This window comes from Oncorhynchus nerka, linkage group LG3 (genome assembly GCF_034236695.1).
Source record: "Oncorhynchus nerka isolate Pitt River linkage group LG3, Oner_Uvic_2.0, whole genome shotgun sequence".
In the NCBI taxonomy this organism is placed as follows: Eukaryota; Metazoa; Chordata; class Actinopteri; order Salmoniformes; family Salmonidae; genus Oncorhynchus; species Oncorhynchus nerka.
This window is the reverse complement of record NC_088398.1, coordinates 6564964-6590013: the sequence shown is the minus strand read 5'-3', so window position 1 is coordinate 6590013 and position 25050 is coordinate 6564964. Positions and strand designations below refer to the sequence as shown.

The 25050-nt window shown below is 42.5% G+C and overlaps 4 protein-coding genes across 7 annotated transcripts; 1 reads left to right on the top strand and 3 right to left on the bottom strand.

Annotated features, from left to right (window-relative positions):
* Positions 1-136: 136 nt before the first annotated feature.
* On the bottom strand, positions 137-6606 carry nop2 (NOP2 nucleolar protein homolog (yeast)). Of its 2 annotated transcripts, none has more exons than XM_029679053.2 (16): positions 6484-6606; positions 5612-5739; positions 5411-5453; positions 5240-5307; positions 4862-5100; positions 4509-4704; positions 4180-4379; positions 3954-4043; positions 3676-3763; positions 3378-3518; positions 2143-2282; positions 1935-2024; positions 1701-1823; positions 1421-1518; positions 1186-1322; positions 137-1077 (listed from the first exon to the last, which is right to left on the bottom strand). In XM_029679053.2, the coding sequence occupies exons 2-16, from the start codon at positions 5715-5717 to the stop codon at positions 611-613; spliced, it is 2226 nt and encodes a 741-aa protein (XP_029534913.1). In that variant the 5' UTR covers positions 5718-5739; positions 6484-6606; the 3' UTR covers positions 137-610. The 2 variants fall into 2 exon arrangements, with proteins under 2 accessions (XP_029534913.1, XP_064863593.1); XM_065007521.1 differs by having other exon boundaries at positions 6554-6577.
* A 2012-nt stretch (positions 6607-8618) lies between these two features.
* On the top strand, positions 8619-10999 carry LOC115140768 (histone H1-like). The gene is made up of 3 exons (XM_029679093.2): positions 8619-9215; positions 9832-10124; positions 10350-10999. The coding sequence occupies exons 1-3, from the start codon at positions 8924-8926 to the stop codon at positions 10845-10847; spliced, it is 1083 nt and encodes a 360-aa protein (XP_029534953.2). The 5' UTR covers positions 8619-8923; the 3' UTR covers positions 10848-10999.
* An 827-nt stretch (positions 11000-11826) lies between these two features.
* LOC115140764 (ribosomal RNA small subunit methyltransferase NEP1-like) lies at positions 11827-14160 on the bottom strand. Its single transcript, XM_029679088.2, has 5 exons — positions 13924-14160; positions 13304-13405; positions 13068-13209; positions 12729-12937; positions 11827-12025 (listed from the first exon to the last, which is right to left on the bottom strand). The coding sequence occupies exons 1-5, from the start codon at positions 14143-14145 to the stop codon at positions 11951-11953; spliced, it is 750 nt and encodes a 249-aa protein (XP_029534948.2). The 5' UTR covers positions 14146-14160; the 3' UTR covers positions 11827-11950.
* A 582-nt stretch (positions 14161-14742) lies between these two features.
* On the bottom strand, positions 14743-24790 carry kel (Kell metallo-endopeptidase (Kell blood group)). Of its 3 annotated transcripts, none has more exons than XM_029679052.2 (17): positions 24328-24790; positions 22963-23980; positions 22663-22790; positions 22398-22550; positions 22165-22236; positions 21860-22048; positions 21551-21711; positions 21286-21403; positions 21079-21174; positions 20278-20376; positions 20102-20179; positions 19842-19888; positions 19645-19734; positions 19452-19519; positions 18805-18965; positions 16181-16270; positions 14743-16053 (listed from the first exon to the last, which is right to left on the bottom strand). In XM_029679052.2, exons 1-17 carry the CDS (start codon positions 24415-24417, stop codon positions 15907-15909), a joined length of 2805 nt encoding a protein of 934 aa, XP_029534912.1. In that variant the 5' UTR covers positions 24418-24790; the 3' UTR covers positions 14743-15906. The 3 variants fall into 3 exon arrangements, with proteins under 3 accessions (XP_029534912.1, XP_029534910.1, XP_029534911.1); XM_029679050.2 differs by having other exon boundaries at positions 19842-19945; positions 24328-24788; XM_029679051.2 differs by having other exon boundaries at positions 19842-19945; positions 22663-22787; positions 24328-24788.
* Between the last annotated feature and the right edge of the window lie 260 nt (positions 24791-25050).

Sequence of the window (25050 nt, the reverse complement as noted above, 5' to 3'; positions counted from 1 at the left end):
TTGTATTTGCACCGTGTCAGAGACTGAATGTAATTGATTAAACATACTGTTTATGAAAACTATCTTATAACATATTTGATGTCATTCACAGCCAACAATACTGCAGTAATATAAAAATAAACACAAGATGGGGGTATATGGCAAACAATCTGAAACATTTTATTGTCTCAAGGATTAGTCTTTACAATACATATCCATTTGACCAAAAGACACAAAATGAATTTAAACCAAACAGATAACATTGCAAGGAAAGAATAAAATGTGAAATTGTGATGCTTAATGAGAGTTGAAGTTAGAACATTGCCCTCAACCAGAGCTAGGATCATATTACCATATTCCTAACCTAGAACCAATCATCCACGAGGGCCATGAAACATTTCTGATCCAGTATCTGTGTGGTTAGGGACATCTACCTACTCCAAAAGGGGCTGAGGCTCGGGGCCCTCGAAGGAGGGCCTACTGCAGTGATTTTCAGTCTGAAGGGAGGCAATATTTAACAACGCTAACATGCTCTGCTCAACTTTTGTGAAAATTACTGATCTGTCATGAAAATTAGACCTCTGACTAGCGACAACTGCAAAATAAGTCTTCATAAACATTTTATACATGTTCATTGTCCAACCTCTTCTTTTTTCAGCAGCTTCTTCAACTTATTGAATTTGTTCTTCCCCATTCTCTTCTTGCTCTGCATGGGGGATTTCCTCTGTTTATCGCCCTTTTTCTCAAACCTGCTCCCTTCCTTTGACTGTTTGGTCGTTTCCCCTGTTTTGACTGTGTTGGACTTCTTGAGCTCTCCATCCACTTTCACAGTCCCACCATCCATCTTAGCGATCTTTGCCTTTTTCGGCCCGGTTGGTTTTTCATTCTTTTTCAAGGTGCTTGGGTTTGTTGTTTTCTTGGCGATGCTTTTGGCTGGCTTCCCGTTGGCTGTGGCCTTCTGTGACACAGCTGGCTTGCCAGGGACTGGCTTCTGCTTCTTGGACTTGTTCTTAGACCCTGCTTTAGATGGCCCGTCCTCATCAGAGGAATCAGCTGTAACCTCTACTGCCTCAGATGGCTCGGTTTCCTCTTCTCCGTCTGAAAGTGACAATAACAGGATGTTAGTTTATTATAACACAAGTGATGTTTCCATGACACTGGAAAAAGCATTGTGGTTTATTAGATCCAAGATGACATCTACTTTACCTTTGTCAACTGCTGTGGTTGGGACCGTGTTGGAGAACTTTTTCAGCTTGGCCACAAAGAAACCGTCCATGTTGTGGGAATGAGGATAGAACCGGCGTGAGAGTTTCAGAGAGGGATGGAATCGTCTCTCTTTGAATCTAAATGGAGGAAATATATTTGTTCATATTGCACGAGAAAAGGGTTAGGGGGTACGGGTAAATATCTGGATGAATGTGAAAAATGTGGTGTTCTTTACCTGGTGAAACCTTCTTTGCCAAAGTCCAGTCCAGTCTGGACGAGTTTGACGTTTCTTTTCTTGAGAGCATAGTCCACTACCCACTCGTTCTCCTCCACCTGGTGATGAAGTCAATTACGTAATTTCAGCTATTCTAGTCCAAATGAATTTAACCAGACATTTTGTACATGCACCAACAACAAAAAGTCTACGATAAAGTGAATTGCAATGATTTATTGTAAGTAAAGCCCCACAATTTAGATTGTGTTTATTTGTCATCAGTGTGACACTGTGTACCCACCATTATAGAGCATGTGCAGTACACCAGATAGCCTCCAGAGGGAGACTCAGCATTGACCGAGTCGATGGCCGCCAGGATGAGCTCCTTCTGCAGGTGGGCCAACCGCTGGATGTCAGACTCGTCCTGAGAGACAGGACGTAGGATTAGGAAGACATGAACAGGAAGTTGTCATTAAAGGCCAGTGTATACTGTAAATCTAAAGGCCCGTGTAGTGTATAATAGGTTTTTTCTCACTTTACTTGTCTTCACAGCAGGGTCTTTGGAGATTACTCCTGTGCCTGAGCAGGGAGCATCAAGCAGCACTCTGTCAAACCCCCCCATGACCTGCAAATATAGTAACCAACAGGTTAACATACCATCAATGGGTGTAACATACATACTTATATTGTGTTTATACAGTTCATGTATAAACTGCAAGTAGAGCAAGAACCCCTCTCATTACCTTAGGGAACTGCCTTCCGTCGTAGTTACAGATCATTGAGTTGGTGACTCCCAGACGGTGGATGTTGCCCACCACACTCTTCAGTCTGTCAGCACTGGCATCATTGGCCACAATCACACCTGTGTTCCTCATCAACTGGGCTGTGGGACACACACATATACACAATAAATAAGTTATCCAATACAAAGACAAGTCTTGCCTGTCAAGCCCTCAGATCAGGGGTTCTTCATATTTTTCAGGATCGGGCCCAAATGAGAAATTAAGTGTTATCCTGAGACCGAAGCACATGAAAACATGCCCCCTTTTGAGGGCCCTAAGCGAGATATGGTTGGGGGGCTCCCCCACCTCGCAGGCAAAACATTTGAGTTTTAAAGTTAATTTCCTGCAATTCTACACACTTTGCCATGACTTATGCCATTTTAATATGATATCTCAGTGAGTCTGCATAAAGAAAGTATGCACATTTTCCTACAAGTGGTGTGTTTTCACTAAACTGACTTCTGTGATGACGTAACGTAGTCCACACAAAATGTACTTTCACACTTAAGTTTTCATGTTCCGAATAAATATCTAAAGTTTCCATCACCTTTTCAACTCTGCTGATAGTTCTGTCACAAAAACTGTTGCGTTACACAGAAAATGTGCCTAGTCTGGTCTTGGTACGTGCTCTCTCAGATGCAGTCCGGGTAGGCTAGTCTACATTGGGTTTTTTATGGATGAGAGCGAGAATAGTTTTATTTGTCAAACGGCAGTCATGCATCGATCATTATGTCACCAGAACAAGACCCATGATATTTATTGGAGAGGAGCATCAAGTTCACCACCCTGTGAAGTTGATCCTAACTTATTTCATTTGTAGCCTAATAAATTGCATGGTTTCCAAAGTCACGTTTCCACCGAAATTTCTCGCATAATTAATTTTAGACAAAAAGATCCCACCATGTCGACCGAACAAATGATATGTCGGCATTTATAGTAATATATATATATATATTTATACATTATGACTTTACTCACATAAAAACTGTGGATGGAAACGTGGTTATTGACAGACATAGCAAGAGAAAAACGGCTGCTGCACAACCAAATGTCAAAATGATGTTTTCTTCTATTCTAACTCCCATGTCGCAACACAAGAAAGGCTGCCCTTGATTGTTAGGCTAATTGTAGAGACCAACAGCAGTAAACAGTATTGTGATCATGGTCATTCAACTCTCATTTTTTAACATCCTCACCCATATAGGTGGTCTTTCCCCCGGGAGCTGAGCTCATGTCGAGCACAGTCTCCCCCTCCTGGGGAGAGAGAGCCATGACAGGCAGGAAGCTGGAGGCTCCCTGCAGCATGTAGTGACCAGCTAGGTACTCTGGGGTCGCACCTGGGAACAAGAAAACACAGCTAGGGTATACACGCATCAATTCATCAATGTATACTTACTCATAACACACAGAAAGCAGGATAACAGTAGTAAATAGAGAATTAACATTCTAATCTTTCATAACAATATAAAAAGGTTTCACTGTGCTGGTACTGACCTATGGGTACCGAGGAGTCAAAGATGACCAGGCCCACTTTAGACCACTTCCCCAGAGGATCCAGATTCACCCCTCTGTTGATCAGGGCCTGGGACAAACATACATGTCACTTGGTCAGTCTGGCAGAGGAACAGGCATTACTAATAGCATCCAATTATCCTTTGGTCAATTCCAAATGGACCTTTAGTCTTAATCCTTTCAGAGATACACAAATGCCTAGGGGGTAGGGGTGGATTTGGTGCACCTTTATTTGATCCAACTTGAAATAGATTTGTTACCTGAGCCAAGTCCCTCCTCCTTGTCTTCAGTGTATTGGTCCGAATGGTGACAGGTCGCTGAATTTCATTGGCCTCCAGGAAATCAATCAGCTACAAAGCACATAAAACGAGGGAAGCCTTAGTTCAGCATGATGACAAAACCGTTACAACAAAACGTAACCTTGCATAGTTTCCTGTTCATTTTGTGTTTCTATGACATTTGAGAGAACAAAGCAACGACACATACCTCTGACACTGGGAAGATATCCAGCAGTTTGTCTATGAGGAAATTGTTGTAGCTGTAGTAAGTGGAAAGATCTTTTTTGAGGAGAGAGAGGTACTCTGTTCTCTCTTTCCCCTCCTCTCTCTTGGTTGCAAAGTGAGAGAGAACATCCACGTTGTCCTTTATTCTCTGGTGGATGGTCTGCAGGTCTACAAGCAAAACACCTGCAATCACAGGAGAGAGAAATAAACTCAGTACAGATGGGAGTCCACAGGCACTGATAAAGAACATGTAGCAATGTGTAAACTGGCATAACAAAAAGCAGAACTGTCAAATCTAAGCTTTAAACTGACCCTCTTTTGCTATCTCCTCTGCTCCAGGTAGTATGAATTTGTCCATATCATCTAAATTAGCCTGTACCGTGTCATCTTCATCCATGTCTTCATCTCCACTCTTCCCCTTATTATTATCATCATCATCATCACTCTCCTGGCCCATTGCTTCCTGCAGCTTCTTCTGCTTCCTGGCAGCTCGCTCGATGGGGAGCAGCTGAACGAGGGATGAAAAGAGGAGTACGGAACAGATGATTCAACAGACAAAGATTCAGCACCTTGCTAAAGAACAGTAAGAACTTTGAAGGACGAACATTGTTTTGCTATTTAGAACATGTCCTGGACACATAAATTCAGTGAATAATTTCACATACCTCCTCTCCATCACCGTCTACTTCTCCTTCACTGCTGTCCTCCAATGCACCGTAGTCATCAACCAGGTCATCATCGTCACCATCTCCTTCAATTAGCAGGTTTTTCACTTTATTGTTCTCCCCTCCCTCGTCCTCTTCCTGCTCCCATTGGCTGTCACTGTCGTCCTCGTTATCTGATTGGCCGACCTCACGCTTCCTCTTTGCTGGCTTCAGCCATTCACTGTTTTCATCTGTGAATCCTTGAGAACAGGGGAAACAAACCAATTAAATCCCCATATACATTCATGGCTATTGTATTGAGAACACAGTGAATGGATGGGGCTGTCTGACTCTGGATCCACATGGACTGGGGTGACTTACAAATTAACAGTAACTTACCTTTTTTTGGCTCCTCCTTCTCAATGCTTTCCTTGGGCTTTTTGGTCACTTGAGCTCGCTTCCCAGCTCTACAAAACATCATCATCATCTTCAGCAAAAGTGTGTGACACATTACATAGTGGTTTAAAAAAAGGGATTGACGACATAACATACAAAAGATTACAAACTGACCTTTTCCTGGACCTGCTTGACAGTCGTTTTGGTGCAGTATCCTCTGCAAATGACAAGCATAGTTAGTGAGCATCAACCTCTAAAGCTTCATGTCTCATTCCCAGTCATGGAGCTTTGCTTTAGTGCCACTGTACTCCCAGCAAGTGAAGGAATACTGAGCATGTCTTCAGAAGCTGTATGTTATAATAGCATCCCTCTCACCATCCGTTAAGAACTTGGCCAGCTCAGTCTCTGCTCCTTTCTGCTTCCTGGACTTCCGCCCCGGCCCCTTCTTCACATAAGTGGTGGGATCCAACTTCCTGCCCATGACTGACACCTACACAGGTAGTCTGGAGAGAAGATATAGCTCGTGATCATGTTGGATTTACACACAAAGGCATAGGATCAGAATGGGATTAAAGTAGTCACTAATAACTATGCACTGTTGGCAGCTCTGAAAGATGGTAGCTAGCTATATTCTCAGTAACATGTTGCTCGGAATCTGTTCCGAGAATGTTGCAAATAACAAAATGGTAAATGACGACAAAATCAGCTTAACTTGAAGTGTTTACTGAAAATGCTCCTGAGAACATATCACCTCCTAACTCTGACCAGCACTGACGTGGAGAAATAAAAAGCTATGTGAAATAGAAAAAAGTTGTCTCTAACATCACGGTGTAACATGTAACGTTAGTTATTATAATACGTGGAACGTCCTTTTCACATGACAAATCGGCATTCTCGTCATAAGAATGTTAGGTAGCTATCGAGCTAACTAGTTGACAACTGCTAATGTTAGTACACTTTTCCACGCATGCTAACGTTATCCATCAATGGTATCCCCCTATATTCAAGTATGATGATGTGCCGGTAATTAACTAACGACACGTTGACTTCTTTTAAAAACAGACGAGTTGCATTCTAGAGACAACCCAACATTCATCTCATGATGCTCCTATGAGCGGTAAAGAATGTTAGTTAGCTGGAATTTGATATCACATACGCAGTGTAAGTCCGTCACCGTGACTTGTTCATTCACTTGTGTATGGGACAAACAATCACGGCATTTATCTTTACAACTCTCCAAAACCCACCTTTGCAATAGTTAAAGTATAATGTATTTATTCGATCCTTGATTCCAGTTAACAGATCAAATTTACGCACATGTGGTTTTTTCCTCGCACACGTTGATTCCCGGAAGAAACAACCATGCGTTTCCGGCGCATGTGATATACGAAGGCAAAATGCTCATTTTGTTTCGTGTAGACCTACGTGACAATTTTTCAGTTGGATGCGTAGTCCCGATTAATAATATGTTATTTCCCCGGGACATTGACAATCAGAGAGAATAATAAAAAAAAAATAGATTATATACTGAACAAAAATGGAAACGCAACATGTAAAGTGTTGGTCCCATTTTTCATGAGCTGATGGAAAACAGATAGGAAAACGCTGCACACTGCTGCTCATGCTCCCAGGTGATATTTATAACAACGTTTCGACCCTTAAGTCTTCATCAGGCATCCATATCCCAGGTGGGGGTGGAAGGTTCTACATATATAGGGGTAGTACTCAGTGACATCACTTCCTAAAACAGGTGGTAAAAAATGTACAACATAGGTTCACAATATTAACATTCAATGTATCAAAATATGTGATCAATATTTACTGTAATATACATACACATACAATATTAAATTAGGATGAAAAAATATATAATTTGAACATTTTGAAACTGAAATAAAAGATCCCAGAAATGTTCCATATGCACAAAAATAGTATTTATCTCAAATGTTGTGCATAAATTGATTTACATCCCTGTAAGTGAGCATTTCTACTTTGCCACGATAATCCATCCATCTGACAGGTGTGGCATATCAAGAAGCTGATTAAATAGCATGGCCATTACACAGGTGCACCTTGTGCTGGGGACAATAAAAGTCCACTAAAATGTACAGTTTTGTCACATAACACAATACCATAGATGACTCAAGTTGAGGGAGCAATTGGCATGCTGACTGCAGGAATGTCAACCTGAGCTGTTGCCAGAGAATTTAATGTTAATTTCTCTATCATAAGCCAGGTCCATAGTGGTTTTAGAGAATCAGAATGTCCAACAGGCCTCACAACCGCAGACCACACGTAACCACGCCAACCCAGGACTTTCACATCTGGCTTCTTCACCTGCGGGATGGTCTGAGACCAGCCACACGGACAGCTGATCAAAGGGGGTTTGCACAACTGAAGAATTTCTGCACAAACTGTCAGAAAACATCTCAGGGAAGCTCTTCTGCGTGCACATAGTCCTGCAATTCAGCATCGTAACCAACTTCAGTGGGCGAATACTCACCTTCGATGGCCACTGGCACGCTGGAGAAGTGTGCTCTTCATGGATGAATCCCGGTTTCAATTGTACCGGGCAGATGGCAGACAGCATGTGTGGGCGAGCGGTTAACTGATGTCAACGTTGTGAACAGTGCCCCTTGGTGGTGTGGGGTTATGGTATGGGCAGGCATAAGCTACAGACAGTGAACACAATTGTATTTAATCAATTGCAATTTGAATGCAGAGGTACCGTGACGAGATCCTGAGGCCCAATGTCCTGCCATTCATCCGCAGTCATCACATCAAGCTGAAAATGTCCCTGTACTTCCTTGGTCTGCCTGCATACTCACCAAACATGTCACCCATTGAGCATGTTTGGGATGCTCTGGATCGACATGTACAACATGTTCCAGTTCCCACCAACATCCAGCAACTTCGCACAGCAATTGAAGAGGAGTGGGACAACATTCAACAGGCCACAACCAACAGCCTGATCAACTCTACCAGATACTGACTCATTTTCAGATCCAGGCTCCTACCTTTTTTTAAAGTATCTGTGACCAACCGATGCATATCTGTATTCCCAGTTATATGAAATCCATAGATTAGGGCCTAATGATTTTATTTAAATTGACTGATTTCCTTACATGAACTGTAACTAAAATCTTTTAAACTGTTGCATGTTCCGTGTTCAAGGGAGCGAAAATAATGTAGAAAAACGAATGTCTCAAAATTTAAATGATTTTTCAAAGTGTGAATTAACAGTTACAAAGAACAATAAATACCAACCAAGCACCACACGACTTTATTGCGGAGACGTTTCGTTCTCCTTCAATGACACTCACAGACGGTAGTTTTATTACACGCAAATAAGCGCCACCAACCATTACACACACACACCTCAGCTTTGCTTGCAGTGAGGAGCTAGCTCAAACCTACAGTATATGTTGGTTGCTGGCTTGTTGATTTTCTTGCTTCTGGTGACCCGACCAGCGTTCAATATAATTATCGAACGACCGTTTAAAAAAAAATGTTTCGAACGACCGTTTGAAAACTGATATTGTTGTTTTTTGTAAATTGATAAAACGTCATCATTTCGTTCGCTAACGTATCCCACTTTCCCAACTCACTGTTTAACCAAATATAGTAACGTTAGCTAGCTATCTCTACTTTATGTGATTTGCTCGACCACAACTTGTAAACAACAATATGCCTAGAAACGCCCGCAAAAAGGAAGATGTCAAACGAGAGAGAAAAGGGAAAGTTAGCATAGAATCAAAGGGAACAGTTACAGTAATCAACCGAGGACAAGAGAAAGTTAAACGTAAACCGCCAGTAAAACCACCGGCCAAGTTGCCCGTGAAGCAGCAAACGAAGCCAGTAAAAAAAACAGGTGGTCGGGGCCTTGGGAAAGCAGGGGCTAGACGTTTGGGTCAGCTATTGAAGCGTGCAATCCAAGAGAGGAAGAATGTTACAGGAAACGAAAAAGTGCCTTTGCCAAGTGAGTGATCTAGCTAGCCAATTTCTTTAGGTTGTTCAATATTTGCTTGCGCATCATATTGCAGCAAATTCGGGGGGTTGCCCGCATTCCCAGGTAGCACAAACCCACAGAGTTTTGTCTTTAAACAAACCTCTGGCCGGTGTGGGCTAGAGGTGGATGCTAACGTTACCTGGGAACCGGGGCCAGGATGGCATCTTGTCAACTCCTAGCTGTTACACGAAGAGATCGGAACATTTTGACGAGGTCACTTGGTTTTGGGTCAAGGTTGCTACACTACCCCCATCCTTCAGAGAGCACATTCTTGTGCTTCACTACAGTTAATTGCGGCGCCTGCACTCTTGATGACTGCAACCAGGGGGTATCTAATTTCTAACACAAATGCCGCAAAGTCAGGGGGTAGTCACAAATGGGTCTTGTACCCAGGACTGTCAACCCAACACACCTGGTGCGCCAAGACATCCAAAGCTCTTGACCAGGTCGCTAGGTGTTGGGTTAAGGTCACTACAATATCTTAATGATTTTCAAAAAGCAATTTTGAAGTATGTGATGTTTGTGTCAAATAAAATATTGAATAACTAATGAGTGTATCCCCATCTTCATCTCAATCTGTATCCAGCGACCCCAGTTCGCCTGTTCAAGTACCAGGCAGAGGCTGCATCTGCACCCAAAACCAACGATGCAAGGCGTGTGGCTACCCGGGTCTCCCAGCTCATCCTTCGGGTAGTCTCCCAGTGCAAGCACCGGGGTGGCATCTCCATGGTGGACCTCAAGCATGCCCTGGCTGCTGGTGGCTATGATGTCACCAAGAACAATACCCGTGTGAACTTAGCTGTGAAAGGCCTGGTGAGGAAGGAGACACTGGTGCAGACTACTGGAGTTGGTGCATCTGGGTCATTTAAACTCAACAAGGTAACTGTTTAAGTAATACATTTTTGTCTGTGTTTTTTTTGTTTTAGCTCTTTGGCAGTTTGATTTTCCACTGGCTCGTTTCACCTGAGTAGGAAGCAAATTGCACCACGGTGCATACTTCATTGATAAAAAGGTGCTCAAGTTGTCATTGTCAAACCACAACCAGTTATTTGGGAATTTGAATTATGCAGATGTTTCTCTCGTCTCCTGTTCTAAAAACTACAGAAACTGACGTATGAGAAGAGAGTTAAGACAAGAGCCATGAGAGACCTTGAAGCAGCTGAGAGGGCCAAGCAGAAAGACCGTGCAAATGTCGAGAGAGCCAAGCAGAGAGAACGTGCAGTAGTTGAGAGGGCCAAGCAGAAAAAAGGGATTTTGAAGCCAGCAGCAGAGAAAGGAAAGGCCTTGAAACCAGGAGCAAAAACTACTAAACCAGCAGGAAAAGCTCTGAAACCAGGAGCAAAAACAACTAAACCAGCAGGAAAAACAGCTCAACCAGCAGTCAAGAACAAAACAGTTGTTGGAAAAGGTCAAAGGGAAATAGGAGATAGACCAAAACAAGTCGGCAAAAGCCACAAACCAGCAGGACAAGCATCAAAATCACCAGCCAAGGTCCAAAAAACAGGCTACAAAGCCCCTAAACCTGCAGGAAAGTCCTTGAAAGTAGCCAATAAGAAAACTCGTAAAATGGTTGTAACCCGCAATACAAAGCCACGGATATAGTGACCTGGGGTTGCTAAAAGACGTGCTTCCTTGTGGAAACGGACTGAGTATGGACTAAAATAATAATATGTCCATAGTAGATTTGTCAAATTACCTTACCTTACGTATGACTGTTATATTTTGTCAATGTAATAAAAACCAATACAATGTTACTCACAAATTACATGTACACTACCATTCAAAGGTTTGGGGTCACATAGAAATGTCCTTTAATCAGAACAGTTTTCAGCTGTACTAACATAATTGCAAAAGGGTTTTCTAATGATCAATTAGCCTTTTAAAACAAACTTGGATTAGCTAACACAATGTGCCATTGGAACACGAGTGATGGTTGCTGATAATGGGCCTCTGTACACCCATGTAGATATTCCATAAAATATCTGCCGTTTCCAGCTACAATAGTCTACACTATATTTCTGATCAATTTGATGTTATTTTATTTATAATGGACAAAACATTTGCTTTTCTTTCAAAAACAAGGACATTTAAGTGACCAAAGTTTTGAACAGTAGTGTATATTGAGTGATTATTTGACCAGTATTACATGAAAACATGATGTTTGTCCCCATCATGTGTTAAATTGTTTTGTTCCCTAGTCTCTTTGACAAGGAACAACAGAAACCAGAGGACAAACTATACAGATTATTTCCACTGTATAACCATGGGAACAATGATGCACTGGATACATGTACAAAAAAACAAGTAGGAAGACCATATTTGGTGCCAAGTCCTTACAGATGGTGTATTCAAAACAGTATTCATTTCATATTGAAACAACCTTAATTAAGACATGTAAAATACCATATTTTACACACAATACATACACCCATAGTATCGTACAAATCCACAGGAGGTAATTGGTGAAATGGACCGTTTCTGTACAATGTTCCTTGACTGAACGTGACTGTCCAATCCATTTCTAGTCCCTGTAAGACAATGTTCATGTTGACAACCTTTTTAGCTGGAGCAGCAGTGCGCTGTCAACTTCATCACAACACGCCCCAGACCTCCTCAAAGGCAGAGCACATCTTGGCACAGGTGAGGGCAGCAGAGAGAGGGTAGTTACTGATGGAAACAGTCTTCTCTGTGTAGTCCACATTCACCTAAGACAGGAGAGGACAAGCAGAGAGAGGGTAGTTACTGATGGAAACAGTCTTCTCTGTGTAGTCCACATTCACCTAAGACAGGAGAGGACAAGCAGAGCTCAAACCAATGCATAATCAATCAAATGTATTTATAAAGCCATTCTTACATCAGCTGATGTCACAAAGTTCTGTATAGAAACCCAGCCTAAAATCCCAAAACAGCAAGCAATGCAGGTGTAGAAGCACGGTGGCTAGGAAAAACTCCCTAGAAAGGCCAAAACCTAGGAAGAAACCTAGAGAGGAACCAGGCTATGTGGGGTGGCCAGTCCTCTTCTGGCTGTGCCGGGTGGAGATTATAACAGAACATGGCCAAGATGTTCATAGATGACCAGCAGGGTCAAATAATAATAATCACAGTGGTTGTCAAGGGTGCAGCAAGTCAGCACCTCAGGAGTAAATGTCAGTTGGCTTTTCATAGCCGATCATTCAGAGTATCTCTACCATAGAGTTGAAAACATAGCCGCAGACAGAACAGTTCAAACTGGAGCAGCAGCACATAATCATTTACCAAATTCCAGCTCCTTTTTAAATTGGTAGAGAATAAAATCAACCAATATCTACATTTCTAACACACACTACCTACATCAACAGTACCTAAATCAGCTTCTGCCCCAGAGAAGTAGGATGAAGATGCCCCAAAACACTGATCTAAGGTCTGTAATGAGGGAGGGTAAGTGAAGCTGATCCTGGATCGGTGCACACGGGCCATTACCCTAGAGCCTTAAGCTAAACTCACCGCTCCGTGTGCAAATGCTCCGACCACCACAGTGGCGGGCCCATCCTCTGGTACCACGGTGCGGGCACCCACTGCCTCCCCAGAGGAGAAGGAGGTACAAATACGGGGGCAGCCAGGGGGCAGGTGGTCTGACACAGGGTTCTTGATGAGCTTCAGCAGGCGCTGGGGGCCGTCAGCCGCCCTCACACTCAGCTTGTGCAGGAGCTGGACTAGGAAGAGACATAAATACAAGTGGGATGAAATGAGAGAGGGAGAAATACAGTACAATAGAGGGGTAGGAGAGGAGGATGGTAGGAGAGAAGGTATTTTGAGAATTTCAGCAGAACCTAGCAGGCTTACCCATGAGGCCACAGAAGCGGTTGAAGGTTCGGGGGATGCGTGTCTGTGGGTTGATCTCAATCAGGGCGTTCCTCTCTGTGTGGATGTAAACCTGCAGGAGACCTGCCCTGTTCAATGGACTGTCCATCAGCATCAACAAACACTGGGGGGGAACAATTACAGGATATGGCTGGGTTAGAGGAGCGAAGAAGAAAGATGACTGGTATTCCAGGGTCAAAGTGAAAATGACAGCTTACCTGATGTGTAATGTCAGGTCGAATCTTCCCTGGGTCCCGTCCACTTTTGATGATCATGCCCTTGTGTTGGTCACAGTTCAGCAGTTCAAATGTCTTGCCAACCTGAGGGGAAAGAGTACAACATGATTAACATCCTTCTTTGATTATGGTGCAACTTCCATGCCCACTATTTAGAACAGGGTTTTCCAAACTTGGTCCTGGGGGCACGTTTTTGTTTTTGCCCTAGCACTACACAGCTGATTCGAATAATTAAAACTTGATGATGAGTTGGTTATTTGAATCAGCTGTGTAGTGCTAGGACGAAAACCAAAACGTGTACACAGGGGGGGCCCAGGACCGAGTTTGGGAAACCCTGCTTTAGGACATGGATCAGTGGGCCTGCAGGCAGGTGCTAACTAATAACACATAGTTTCATTCAGTCACAAAACACAGTTATCGTGCAGAATGCAATATTCATATCACAAATCTACCAGGTAAGTCTGGTTGAACAGGAAGCTATCTAAATTGTTTACATCCAATAACGCAGGAAGTAAGAGACCCAGCTAACATTAGCTTTAACGTTAAGTTTCCCAACACAGCAGTTGGGTGGCGGAGGTGAATAGCAAAATACTCGTCTTTACCTTCACTGTTTCCAGCGTTGCCCCCTCTAAAATAACTACTAGTCGCCTTTCCACCATGCGATCGTGCAGGCTACGCATATGTTTGGCTGGTTTGGGTTCATATTCGTCTAAATGCTCAAGACCACGCTTATCACAACTGTGGGCTTCCATGTTGCTTCGGGATGGTAGTCGCCGGAATAACGCGTCATACTGATGGAGTTTTGCCAAGGTTCTACCCCTCATTTGAATAATTATGCAGCAGGCGGCCGTCTATGGCGGCAGATTGACGAAGACTGCATTTTCTGAGCTAAACTGACAAATACGTACCTCTAACAACAGATAAAAGCTCACATAATTCTGCCGAAAATCAATGACAGTTTATCTCAACCAGTGGCATATGGGCTTTTTAGGTGAGCGCTGATGCCGCCCTGTGATAAGCAGTGCCCACTTTGTCAAAAGGTAGGGACGCGAAAATATCTATCATGTCCAGTCCCAGCCGCCTCTCCAGGGTGATGTTGGAGAGACGTATCGCTGCAGAGCTCCACCAACATTCAGTCAAAACACGAATCTAACGTAAATCATGTAGCAGATATAGCATATGGTAGAAAGAGTATGTGGCCTTTTCTGTAGCTTTCAGGCCGGAGATCAAATGTATGACAATGTAGGAAGGAAACGTTTTACATTAGGTTACTTCAATCAAATAGCCTACACTAAATAGCGCCCAATCACTAGTCCTACCCGCTTACCTGTCCACAGTTTTGACCTAGCTATTAGAAACATGTTGTTTAACAATCACATATTACATGTATACGTTATTACTCCATAAGAAATACAACTCCCTTCACATTAAAAAATCAACTTTATTTTGTAAAATTATCAGCCCTATATCTATGACCGCACCTCTGATTCAGAGGGATTGGGTTAAATGCGCAAGACACATTTCAGTTGAATGCATTCAGTTGTAAAACTGACTAGATATCCCCCTTTCCCTATTCATTTACATCCACACACTTCATACACACTTTTTCAACACTGTTTGTGTCTTTGGCACCATCTAAACTGGCAGACACACTCTCCTCTACATTTAACAAAGGTAAGCAGACCTGAACCTCCAAACATAACTAATAGTATCCTTATGGATAACAAGGTGCTTGTTACATACTGCAGTTTTAAATAAAACACAGACGATGTGCATAGTTTTATCTCAGAACCCAGAAACAAATCTCCCATGCACAGGATGTCACAAGAGACTGGATGGATGTGCCTAATGATGGATGTGCCTTCTTAAAGATCTGACCCTTTTTTTTTTATGTTTGCCTAAAATGACATACCCAAATCTAACTGCCTGTAGCTCAGGACCTGAAGCAAGGATATGCATATTCTTCATACCATTTGAAAGGAAACACTTTGAAGTTTGTGGAAATATTCAATTAATGTAGGAGAATATAACACATTAGATCTGGTAAAAGATAATACAAATAAAAAAACATGAATTTTTTTTTGTACCATCATCTTTGAAATGCAAGAGAAAGGCCATAATGTATTATTCCAGCCCAGACGCAATTTTGATTTTGGCCACTAGATGGCAGCAGTGTATGTGCAAAGTGTTAGACTGATCCAATGAACCATTGTATATCTGTTCAAAATGTTGTTTCAAGACTGTCCAAATGTGCCTAATTGGTTTATTAATACATTTTCAAGTTCATAATTGTGCACTCTTCTCAAACAATAGTAAGGTATTATTTCACTGTAATATCTACTGTAAATTGGACAGGACAATTAGATTAACAAGAATTTAAGCCTTCTGCCCATATCAGATATGTTTATGTCCTCAGATTATTATTTTTTCGTTACTTACAACCTCATGCTAATCATATTAGCCTACATTAGCTCAACCGTCCCGCTGGGGGGGGGCACACTGATCTGTTTAAATCACAGTCTTGTGTGTTCATCAATGGCTCTGCATTTTTTGTTTGGTAGGAGATGTTACTGTAGATCTGTAGGTCAGCATGTCCCTAAGAGGTGCTGCTGGGGTTTGTTGGGGCAGGAGAGGGTCGTAGGGCAGAGGTTAGAGTACCCACAGATGACAGTAACCAGAAAGGAAGGTTCAAAGGGCATGAACTCGTGGTACGGGTCAGAGTCGCAGTTGATCTGAAAGAAGATAAAATCAATACAATTATAGGAAATAAAACATCCATTCGTAGGACCTTCATATGCATGTTAAAGTGAACCTTTTAGACATCTGCAATTGTTGTTGTTTTACTTTTGTTATCCTTACCTGAGTGAATGAAGTAAGGAACAGATGAGTGTGAGAGAGGCCTGAGAGAGAGGAGTCGCCAGGATACTTCTTCAAACTCTGATTGTAAGCCTGAGACACAGAGAGTAAAGAATAAAGAGGGAGAAATAAGTAGATAAAGCATTGACAAACATAGTATGCCTCTGATACCAACCAAAACATAGTATGTCTCTGATACCAACCAAAACATAGTATGCCTCTGATATCAACCAAAACATAGTATGTCTCTGATATCAACCAAAACATAGTATGCCTCTGATACCAACCACAACATAGTATGTCTCTGATATCAACCACATCATAGTATGCCTCTGATACCAACCACAACATAGTATGCCTCTGATACCAACCACAACATAGTATGTCTCTGATATCAACCAAAACATAGTATGCCTCTGATACCAACCACAACATAGTATGTCTCTGATACCAACCACAACATAGTATGTCTCTGATATCAACCAAAACATAGTATGCCTCTGATACCAACCACAACATAGTATGTCTCTGATATCAACCAAAACATAGTATGTCTCTGATATCAACCAAAACATAGTATGTCTCTGATATCAACCAAAACATAGTATGTCTCTGATATCAACCACAACATAGTATGTCTCTGATACCAACTACAACATAGTATGTCTCTGATATCAACCAAAACATAGTATGCCTCTGATACCAACCAAAACATAGTATGCCTCTGATACCAACCACAACATAGTATGTCTCTGATACCAACTACAACATAGTATGTCTCTGATATCAACCAAAACATAGTATGCCTCTGATACCAACCAAAACATAGTATGCCTCTGATACCAACCACAACATAGTATGTCTCTGATACCAACCACAACATAGTATGCCTCTGATATCAACCAAAACATAGTATGTCTCTGATATCAACCACAACATAGTATGCCTCTGATACCAACCAAAACATAGTATGTCTCTGATACCAACCAAAACATAGTATGTCTCTGATATCAACCACAACATAGTATGCCTCTGATATCAACCAAAACATAGTATGCCTCTGATATCAACCACAACATAGTATGTCTCTGATACCAACCACAACATAGTATGTCTCTGATATCAACCAAAACATAGTATGTCTCTGATACCAACCACAACATAGTATGTCTCTGATATCAACCAAAACATAGTATGCCTCTGATACCAACCACAACATAGTATGTCTCTGATATCAACCAAAACATAGTATGTCTCTGATATCAACCAAAACATAGTATGTCTCTGATATCAACCAAAACATAGTATGTCTCTGATATCAACCACAACATAGTATGCCTCTGATACCAACCACAACATAGTATGTCTCTGATATCAACCAAAACATAGTATGCCTCTGATACCAACCAAAACATAGTATGCCTCTGATACCAACCACAACATAGTATGTCTCTGATACCAACCACAACATAGTATGCCTCTGATATCAACCAAAACATAGTATGTCTCTGATATCAACCACAACATAGTATGCCTCTGATACCAACCAAAACATAGTATGTCTCTGATATCAACCAAAACATAGTATGTCTCTGATATCAACCACAACATAGTATGCCTCTGATACCAACCAAAACATAGTATGTCTCTGATATCAACCAAAACATAGTATGTCTCTGATATCAACCACAACATAGTATGCCTCTGATACCAACCACAACATAGTATGTCTCTGATATCAACCAAAACATAGTATGTCTCTGATATCAACCAAAACATAGTATGTCTCTGATACCAACCAAAACATAGTATGTCTCTGATACCAACCAAAACATAGTATGTCTCTGATACCAACCACAACATAGTATGTCTCTGATATCAATCAAAACATAGTATGTCTCTGATACCAACCAAAACATAGTATGTCTCTGATACCAACCACAACATAGTATGCCTCTGATATCAACCAAAACATAGTATGCCTCTGATACCAACCAAAACATAGTATGTCTCTGATACCAACCAAAACATAGTATGCCTCTGATATCAACCAAAACATAGTATGCCTCTGATACCAACCAAAACATAGTATGTCTCTGATACCAACCACAACATAGTATGTCTCTGATATCAATCAAAACATAGTATGCCTCTGATACCAACCAAAACATAGTATGCCTCTGATACCAACCAAAACATAGTATGCCTCTGATACCAACCAAAACATAGTATGTCTCTGATATCAACCAAAACATAATATGTCTCTGATATCAATCAAAACATAGTATGTCTCTGATATCAACCAAAACATAGTATGTCTCTGATATCAACCAAAACATAGTATGTCTCTGATATCAACCAAAACATAGTATGCCTCTGATACCAACCACAACATAGTATGCCTCTGATACCAACCAAAACACAGTATGTCTCTGATACCAACCACAACATAGTATGCCTCTGATATCAATCAAAACATAGTATGCCTCTGATACCAACCACAACATAGTATGCCTCTGATAACAACCAAAACATAGTATGTCTCTGATACCAACCAAAACAACTAAGGTGCTGAAATTGAAATAGCCTAGATACCCTAGAATAGATTTGGAATCCCAAAAACTGACCTGTAGTGCGATCTGCAGAGCAGAGTACTGCACCCACATCTCCTGCTGCTGTGCTGGTGACAGCGAGAACGCCCCCTCTCTCCCTGGTCCCTCTGTCATACTCAGGTACTGGTACCGCACACACTCTGCTATGGACCTGGGAGACACACTCTGAGAATGGACTAAAGCACAGGGTGAACAGTCAGGGCACACACATGGATCATGTATAAACCTAAACACACATGGATCATGTATAAACCTACACACACATGGATCATGTATAAACCTACACACACATGGATCATGTATAAACCTACACACACATGGATCATGTATAAACCTACACACACATGGATCATGTATAAACCTACACACACATGGATCATGTATAAACCTACACACACATGGATCATGTATAAACCTACACACACATGGATCATGTATAAACCTACACACACATGGATCATGTATAAACCTACACACACATGGATCATGTATAAACCTAAACACACATGGATCATGTATAAACCTAAACACACATGGATCATGTATAAACCTACACACACATGCATACACACAAATAAACATGTGCAAAATGCAAACTCTGCACATAATTTCATTAACTGCATTACAATCATAGAGTAATTCATTGAGACTATTTGCCTTACTGTTGGGAAGAAGGAGATGGAGAATATCTTTGGCCATCAAAGATCCCAAAACCCCAAAGTTGATGGCCCTGACACAAAAACATGCAAATACTCAACAAAACACGCCTTTGAGGGATTTGATTATTTATCTCAATAAGACTACTTGGTTATTCATAGTTTTTTATGTGATAGTAAAAATATGAGTTTGGGTTACCTGGGATAGGTAGGGTGGAAGAGAGGCTGGACAAACATCCCTATGGGAAAGACTAGCTCATTGCCGGAGATAAATGGAGTGAGGGACCAACTGGAGGAGAAGATGGAGAGAATCCTCAATTCTCATATTCACATATTAATAACACATATCTACCCAAACCAAATCACATAGACTTTTCATGACAACTGGGCTCTCACATATCATCTCCTTCAGCCTGGGAAAAGAGTTTGCTTGGTCTCTGGCGCTGGAGGGAGAGAGACTGGATGTAGTTGGAGAAATACATGTGTTCGTCAATTGTCACCTATTAATTAAATAAATGGGGGAAAATTAACTACCAGTATGTATATAGTACAATGTATTATCATCACTGGTAATATGATTCATTAGTGATATTGATTAAGAAATCCTATATCTTATTGGCAATGTAGACTAGTTCCACTACAATAAAATACTATACCTTTGAATACAGTTGGTTGAGTTCAGCTTCACTGAAAATGTTGTTTTTAGTTGAAAGTCTTGGAGTTAGAGACTGAATCTGGGAAAACACAGATTGTACATTTCAAGTGGACAATGAATACACAGTTGTTTTTAAATAAGGGTTCCAGTAAATTACATCCACTGTTGACTTTTTACCTTATTCAAAACAGACATGCGAGACTCCTCATCTCTCCACCTGAGATCAGGTAGTTTGGACTTGATGGAGGAATAGACATTCTGAATCAGCTCCTCTGCCTAGAGGAAACAGATAGTACAATTTCAACACACTTATCATGTAATAACACATTTATGAAGTAGTTATCTTGTATTTTGTTGCTAAAAATAATATTTCTTGAAGATTTTCACATTTGAAAATCATAAATACTGTAGTTCACATAAATACAATTAATCAATACATTTGAGTTCATAATTACATAACATGATTTACAAATGTAACAGCCTATGGGAGGCTAATAATCTTATTTATTTGAGTTATGTTTAGATTTTTTTTTAAATATAAATTGTATTCGATCAAAATATTTTTTTATAGTCATAATGCATCTTGTCTTCCAAATGTTACACCCTGAAAGACTTATACATACATCAAAAAATATACTTCTCATCAGAACCCATATTTCTTTAGTTCTGTAGCAGTTCAGAGGGGTTGGATTAAATGCAGAAGACACATTTCAGTTGAATACATTCAGTTGGACAACCGACTAGGTATCCCCCTTTTACTAAAATGTGTTCTAAACTCTTCCTCATGACAATTAGGCCTAGGACACAATTAACTTTTTCTATTTATATTTTGTTGCTGCTATTCTTCATCACACATTTCACACACTACATCCTCTTCTGTCTTTGCTTTCTCTATGCACACACACACACACAGACACAAAAACACACACACAGAGACACACAGACACAAATCACACACACACACACAGTGCCTCTCACCTCTGTGTATGCGGTGTTCTCTCTCAGTATGTGTTTTAGTACCGTGTCAAACCCTTTCTCAGTCTGCAGAACACACTGCCTCCAGCGAGGGACATCCTGAGAGAGGCAAGTAGCAATGAACTACAAGTCCCAGACAATATAATCACTCCAAGCCAGTGTTATTCAACTACAAGAGCAAGCTGGGAAATGTAGTCCATATTCAGTTACCTCCTCTGTAGTCCCCAGAGCTAAGGAGAAGTTCCTCTCTGTCTGAGTGAACCTGGAGTCCAGCGCGGGTATGACAGTGTGGAGGAGACTGAGGACCATGAAGGTGTGAAGAGGGCCACTAAACAGAAAGATGGACAGGCACCAAACAAACGTGTACTGATTACTATACACCATGCTGTAAGTAACAGAGGTAGCTTGTGTGATGAGAAACCTTGTTATATTGGTTACTGTCTTTTGCATGATATTTTTGATGGATATAAAGTACCTGCCACTCAATTCATGCTTGTTCAGCCATTTGCCGATGATGCGGGACATGTGGACTATGTAAGGGAGGTTGTGCAGGAGGACGTGATCCGATTGGCTAACAGGGTGGGGATGGAAGGTGGTCTGTAGACAGCTCAGCCAATCAATGGCAGGGGCCAGGGTCTGTTCACAAAATAAGAAAGATGCATTCTGTATAGGGAAATACAGGTACACATATACAATAGCTCTATGAGTTAGTGAAGCTTAGGGTAAAGGGAGAGAGAACTAGACACACACACACTCACACATAAGTACATACACACAACCGCACCTGTAGCTCTTTGATGGTGATGCGCTGGTACAGCAGCCCCTGTTGCAGGCGATGCGGCAGAGGAGAGGCAGCTACAGCCAGTTCAGAGGACAGAGAGATAAACAGGCCTATATGGAGAATGGTGCTGCTGGAGGGAGAGCCCAACAGGGCCAGCAACCTCTGATACGAGGCCAGGAACAGACGCAGGATCTGGGGGGAAAAGAGAGAAATAAAGAGCAGGAGCAGAGGGGATGAGAGACATAATGCCAAATGTTGACATCAGCAGATAGATGATATACTATAGAACCGATATAGACTTAGTGTACCTGGGTGTTAGCTTTGGACTTCTGAGTCTTGCTGCTCCATTCAGTAGGTATCTGAAAATCCGGCTGATCAATCTATAGAAAAAAAGTATATGCTATAAATGTATAGTGGATGGGGAAGTTACCCTTTATGTAAAGCTCCAGTGAAAAGTGCTGTATGAATATAATCCATTACTGTATATACTGTAGAACAACCATTAGGTATTTCACTGCCCCAGAACCCCAGTCTAACTGACCTGTATGTATCGCTTGTCTCCTTGAGTGTCGTTAGGATCCTTGCCCACATAAACACTAAAGAATGGGAAGGTGCCATAGTCTCTCATCAGTAGAGACAGAGTGGAGTTGAAATCTGTCTGGTTCCACCGGCCTGATACAGCCCAGCCACCCAGCTTAAGGGGGGGGGGGGGGGTAAAGAGAGAGAGAGGGAAATAGTTTTTACCATAAGGGTAGAGAAGGTGTGATCAGTCACCATACCCCACCAATCTATTCCAGGGATCTGACCTTGTGGACTAGCCTGAGGAAAGGTTCTGGCCCGGCGGACTCTGTGGGGCCAGTGTCCATACAGGAACGGTAGAACATACAGGCCTTCTGCTTCGCTGAGTTACCCGGGCTGGAGCGGTCCTCAGCTTCTGACAGAGGAACATTTTATCAAAGTTTCATTGTGAGGATAAAAGGTCCAGAACCCCAGTCCAGTCCAGTCCAGTCCTGTTATGGAAACGGTTTCAGCAGTTCTATTTAAATGGTTGTCCTAAAGAACAGGTACAAAATCTACAGAGGATAAACACATTTTTAGATTCTCACCCAAAATCTCCCTCATTGTCAGCAGTAGTGCAGTCTGTCTGTCTGGCATTCTGTCTGCTGGAGCCTTTTCTATTATGTCCGTGCCTGTCTCTCTCTCCTTCCTCCCTCTTTCTCTCTCTTTCTCTGCCTGTGCTGCCCTGCTCTTGTGGCCCTGTGGGTGTAGGGGCATGCCCTTGCCCCTCTGTCTCCCCCTGTTGGACAGAGACGCCCCTTCAGACCCACAGGGAAACAGGAAGTAGTCACAGGGCTGAGAGAAGGGGTCGACTGAGATGGAAAGACGGGCGGTAGCCCTCTGACAAGCCGGGGAGGTACATGGAGGAGAGGCTGGCGGTGTGCTCTCTGGTGGGAGGTGCTGCTGGGAGTAGTAGGCCAGGCCCACTATGGAGGCACAGAAGGAGGATGCCAGGAGGAAAAGAAGGAGTACGCAGTGACGTGTCCACACCCAGGGCTTCACCTCCTCTTCAGACGGGGGCTGGGGCTCAGGGAGGGTATCAGGCTGGGGTAGGAGCTGGGGCCCAGGAAGGCTATCCGACTGAGTCAGGGGCTGGGGAACGGTATCAGGCTGGGGTAGTGGCTGAGGCTCAGGGAGGGTATCAGGCTGGGGTAGGAGCTGGGGCCCAGGAAGGCTATCTGGCTGAGGCCGGGGCTGGGGCTCAGGGAGGGTATCAGGCTGGGGTAGGAGCTGGGGCTCAGGAAGGCTATCCGGCTGAGGCTGGGGCAGGGGCTGGGGAAGGGTATCAGGCTGGGGTAGTGGCTGGGGCTCAGGGAGGGTATCAGGCTGGGGTAGGAGCTGGGGCTCAGGAAGGCTATCCGGCTGTGGCTGGGGCAGGGGCCAAGGCTGGGGAAGGGTATCAGGCTGGGGTAGGAGCTGGGGCCCAGGAAGGCTATCCGGCTGAGGCTGGGGCAGGGGAAGGGTATCAGGCTGGGGTAGTGGCTTGGGATCAGAGAGAGGATGTAGTTGGTACTGGAGCTGAGGCTCAGAAAGGGTATTAGATGGGGGCTGCAGCTCACAGTCAATCTAAACAAAATTGAATGATAGTCAGTTTCATATCAGGATTATCATGATACACATTTCTGCTTCATTTAAGACTAATTTGACATGACAGGCTTATAACCTATCTTGTCCTCTATATACATTTAATTAATGCTGCATTAAAAACAGGAATACAACTTGAAATGTACAGTATGAGGCGCAGGAAAATTGAGAGCTTGCTCCAACACCCCCTCCCCCAAAAACAACTGATGCAATAAGTAGAAAGTGTTGAGCCTGTGGCAGGCCAACATTGATTTGACATCACCTAGGATCAGCATAAACTTCATAATAACATTTCATTAAATAATTAAAAGTCCTTCTGCAGGTTTTACCTGAGGCTCTGCTGGGGTTTCTGCCATACTCTGTTGTGTCTTGTTCTGTCTGTCTGGGTTTAGCTTGTTGCAGCCACTGACGTTTCTCATTTCTCCCTCACACGTAACCTCCAGACCTCTATCTCTCCCCCCATCAGCCAGCTGTCATCTCAGCTCTCTATCTTCTTTCATCACTCACTGCTCTCCTCCTCCTCTGACGTTTTGATAAACAGAGTTGACCTGGCAGCCTACCTCTTTCTCTGCTACATTATCAGGTGGCACTGTGGATCCATTTAGACTGTGACATGCACGTGGGTGTGTTTGATGTGTAGGATGAATCCTCTTCAACCCTAAAATGACTTTGAGTTTTAACTCAAATGTCATTCAAATGTAATGAGAACATAATGTCCCTAAGCAACAGGTCGGTACAGAGCCAATAAAATCCGCCCAACTCTGAAACACAGAAAAAGTCAAAACGTTAAAAGGACACATTGTTACCCTGCATCGAGAGGACAAACATTTTCTCAAATGCAAAAACAGTGCACACACAGCCGTCTACCCGCGTCACTATCAGTGCAGCAGAGGGTCTGGTATGAATTGATAGAGAGAGCGAGGGTGTCCTAGAGGTCATCTGGCAATGGAACACGTCACTGATAGCATAGTGGAGGACACGTCACAAGGCCGCTGGGCCAGACGGATTACCAGGACGTGTACTGCGAGCGTGCGCTGACCAACTGGCAAGTG

What these genes read in the sequence shown, in the direction of transcription:
- LOC115140764 (XM_029679088.2), bottom strand. Translation starts at nt 14,145, where the DNA reads ATGAGGGGTAGAACCTTGGCAAAACTCCATCAGTATGACGCGTTATTC. An exon ending in CAACGCTGGAAACAGTGAAG is followed by an intron (nt 13,406 to 13,923) that starts GTAAAGACGAGT and finishes CTTTCCCCTCAG; the next exon opens with GTTGGCAAGACATTTGAACT. An exon ending in GAGCATTTGCACACGGAGCG is followed by an intron (nt 12,026 to 12,728) that starts GTGAGTTTAGCT and finishes CTCCTGTCTTAG; the next exon opens with GTGAATGTGGACTACACAGA.
- kel (XM_029679050.2), bottom strand. Translation starts at nt 24,417, where the DNA reads ATGAGAAACGTCAGTGGCTGCAACAAGCTAAACCCAGACAGACAGAAC. An exon ending in AGAACACCGCATACACAGAG is followed by an intron (nt 20,377 to 21,078) that starts GTGAGAGGCACT and finishes TGTTTCCTCTAG; the next exon opens with GCAGAGGAGCTGATTCAGAA. An exon ending in CAGGCTGAAGGAGATGATAT is followed by an intron (nt 19,735 to 19,841) that starts GTGAGAGCCCAG and finishes CTTCTCCTCCAG; the next exon opens with TTGGTCCCTCACTCCATTTA.
- nop2 (XM_029679053.2), bottom strand. Translation starts at nt 5,717, where the DNA reads ATGGGCAGGAAGTTGGATCCCACCACTTATGTGAAGAAGGGGCCGGGG. An exon ending in TCAAGCAGGTCCAGGAAAAG is followed by an intron (nt 5,308 to 5,410) that starts GTCAGTTTGTAA and finishes GATGTTTTGTAG; the next exon opens with AGCTGGGAAGCGAGCTCAAG. An exon ending in GGAGGAGGGACTTGGCTCAG is followed by an intron (nt 3,764 to 3,953) that starts GTAACAAATCTA and finishes TGTTTGTCCCAG; the next exon opens with GCCCTGATCAACAGAGGGGT.
- LOC115140768 (XM_029679093.2), top strand. Translation starts at nt 8,924, where the DNA reads ATGCCTAGAAACGCCCGCAAAAAGGAAGATGTCAAACGAGAGAGAAAA. An exon ending in CGAAAAAGTGCCTTTGCCAA is followed by an intron (nt 9,216 to 9,831) that starts GTGAGTGATCTA and finishes ATCTGTATCCAG; the next exon opens with CGACCCCAGTTCGCCTGTTC. An exon ending in GGTCATTTAAACTCAACAAG is followed by an intron (nt 10,125 to 10,349) that starts GTAACTGTTTAA and finishes TAAAAACTACAG; the next exon opens with AAACTGACGTATGAGAAGAG.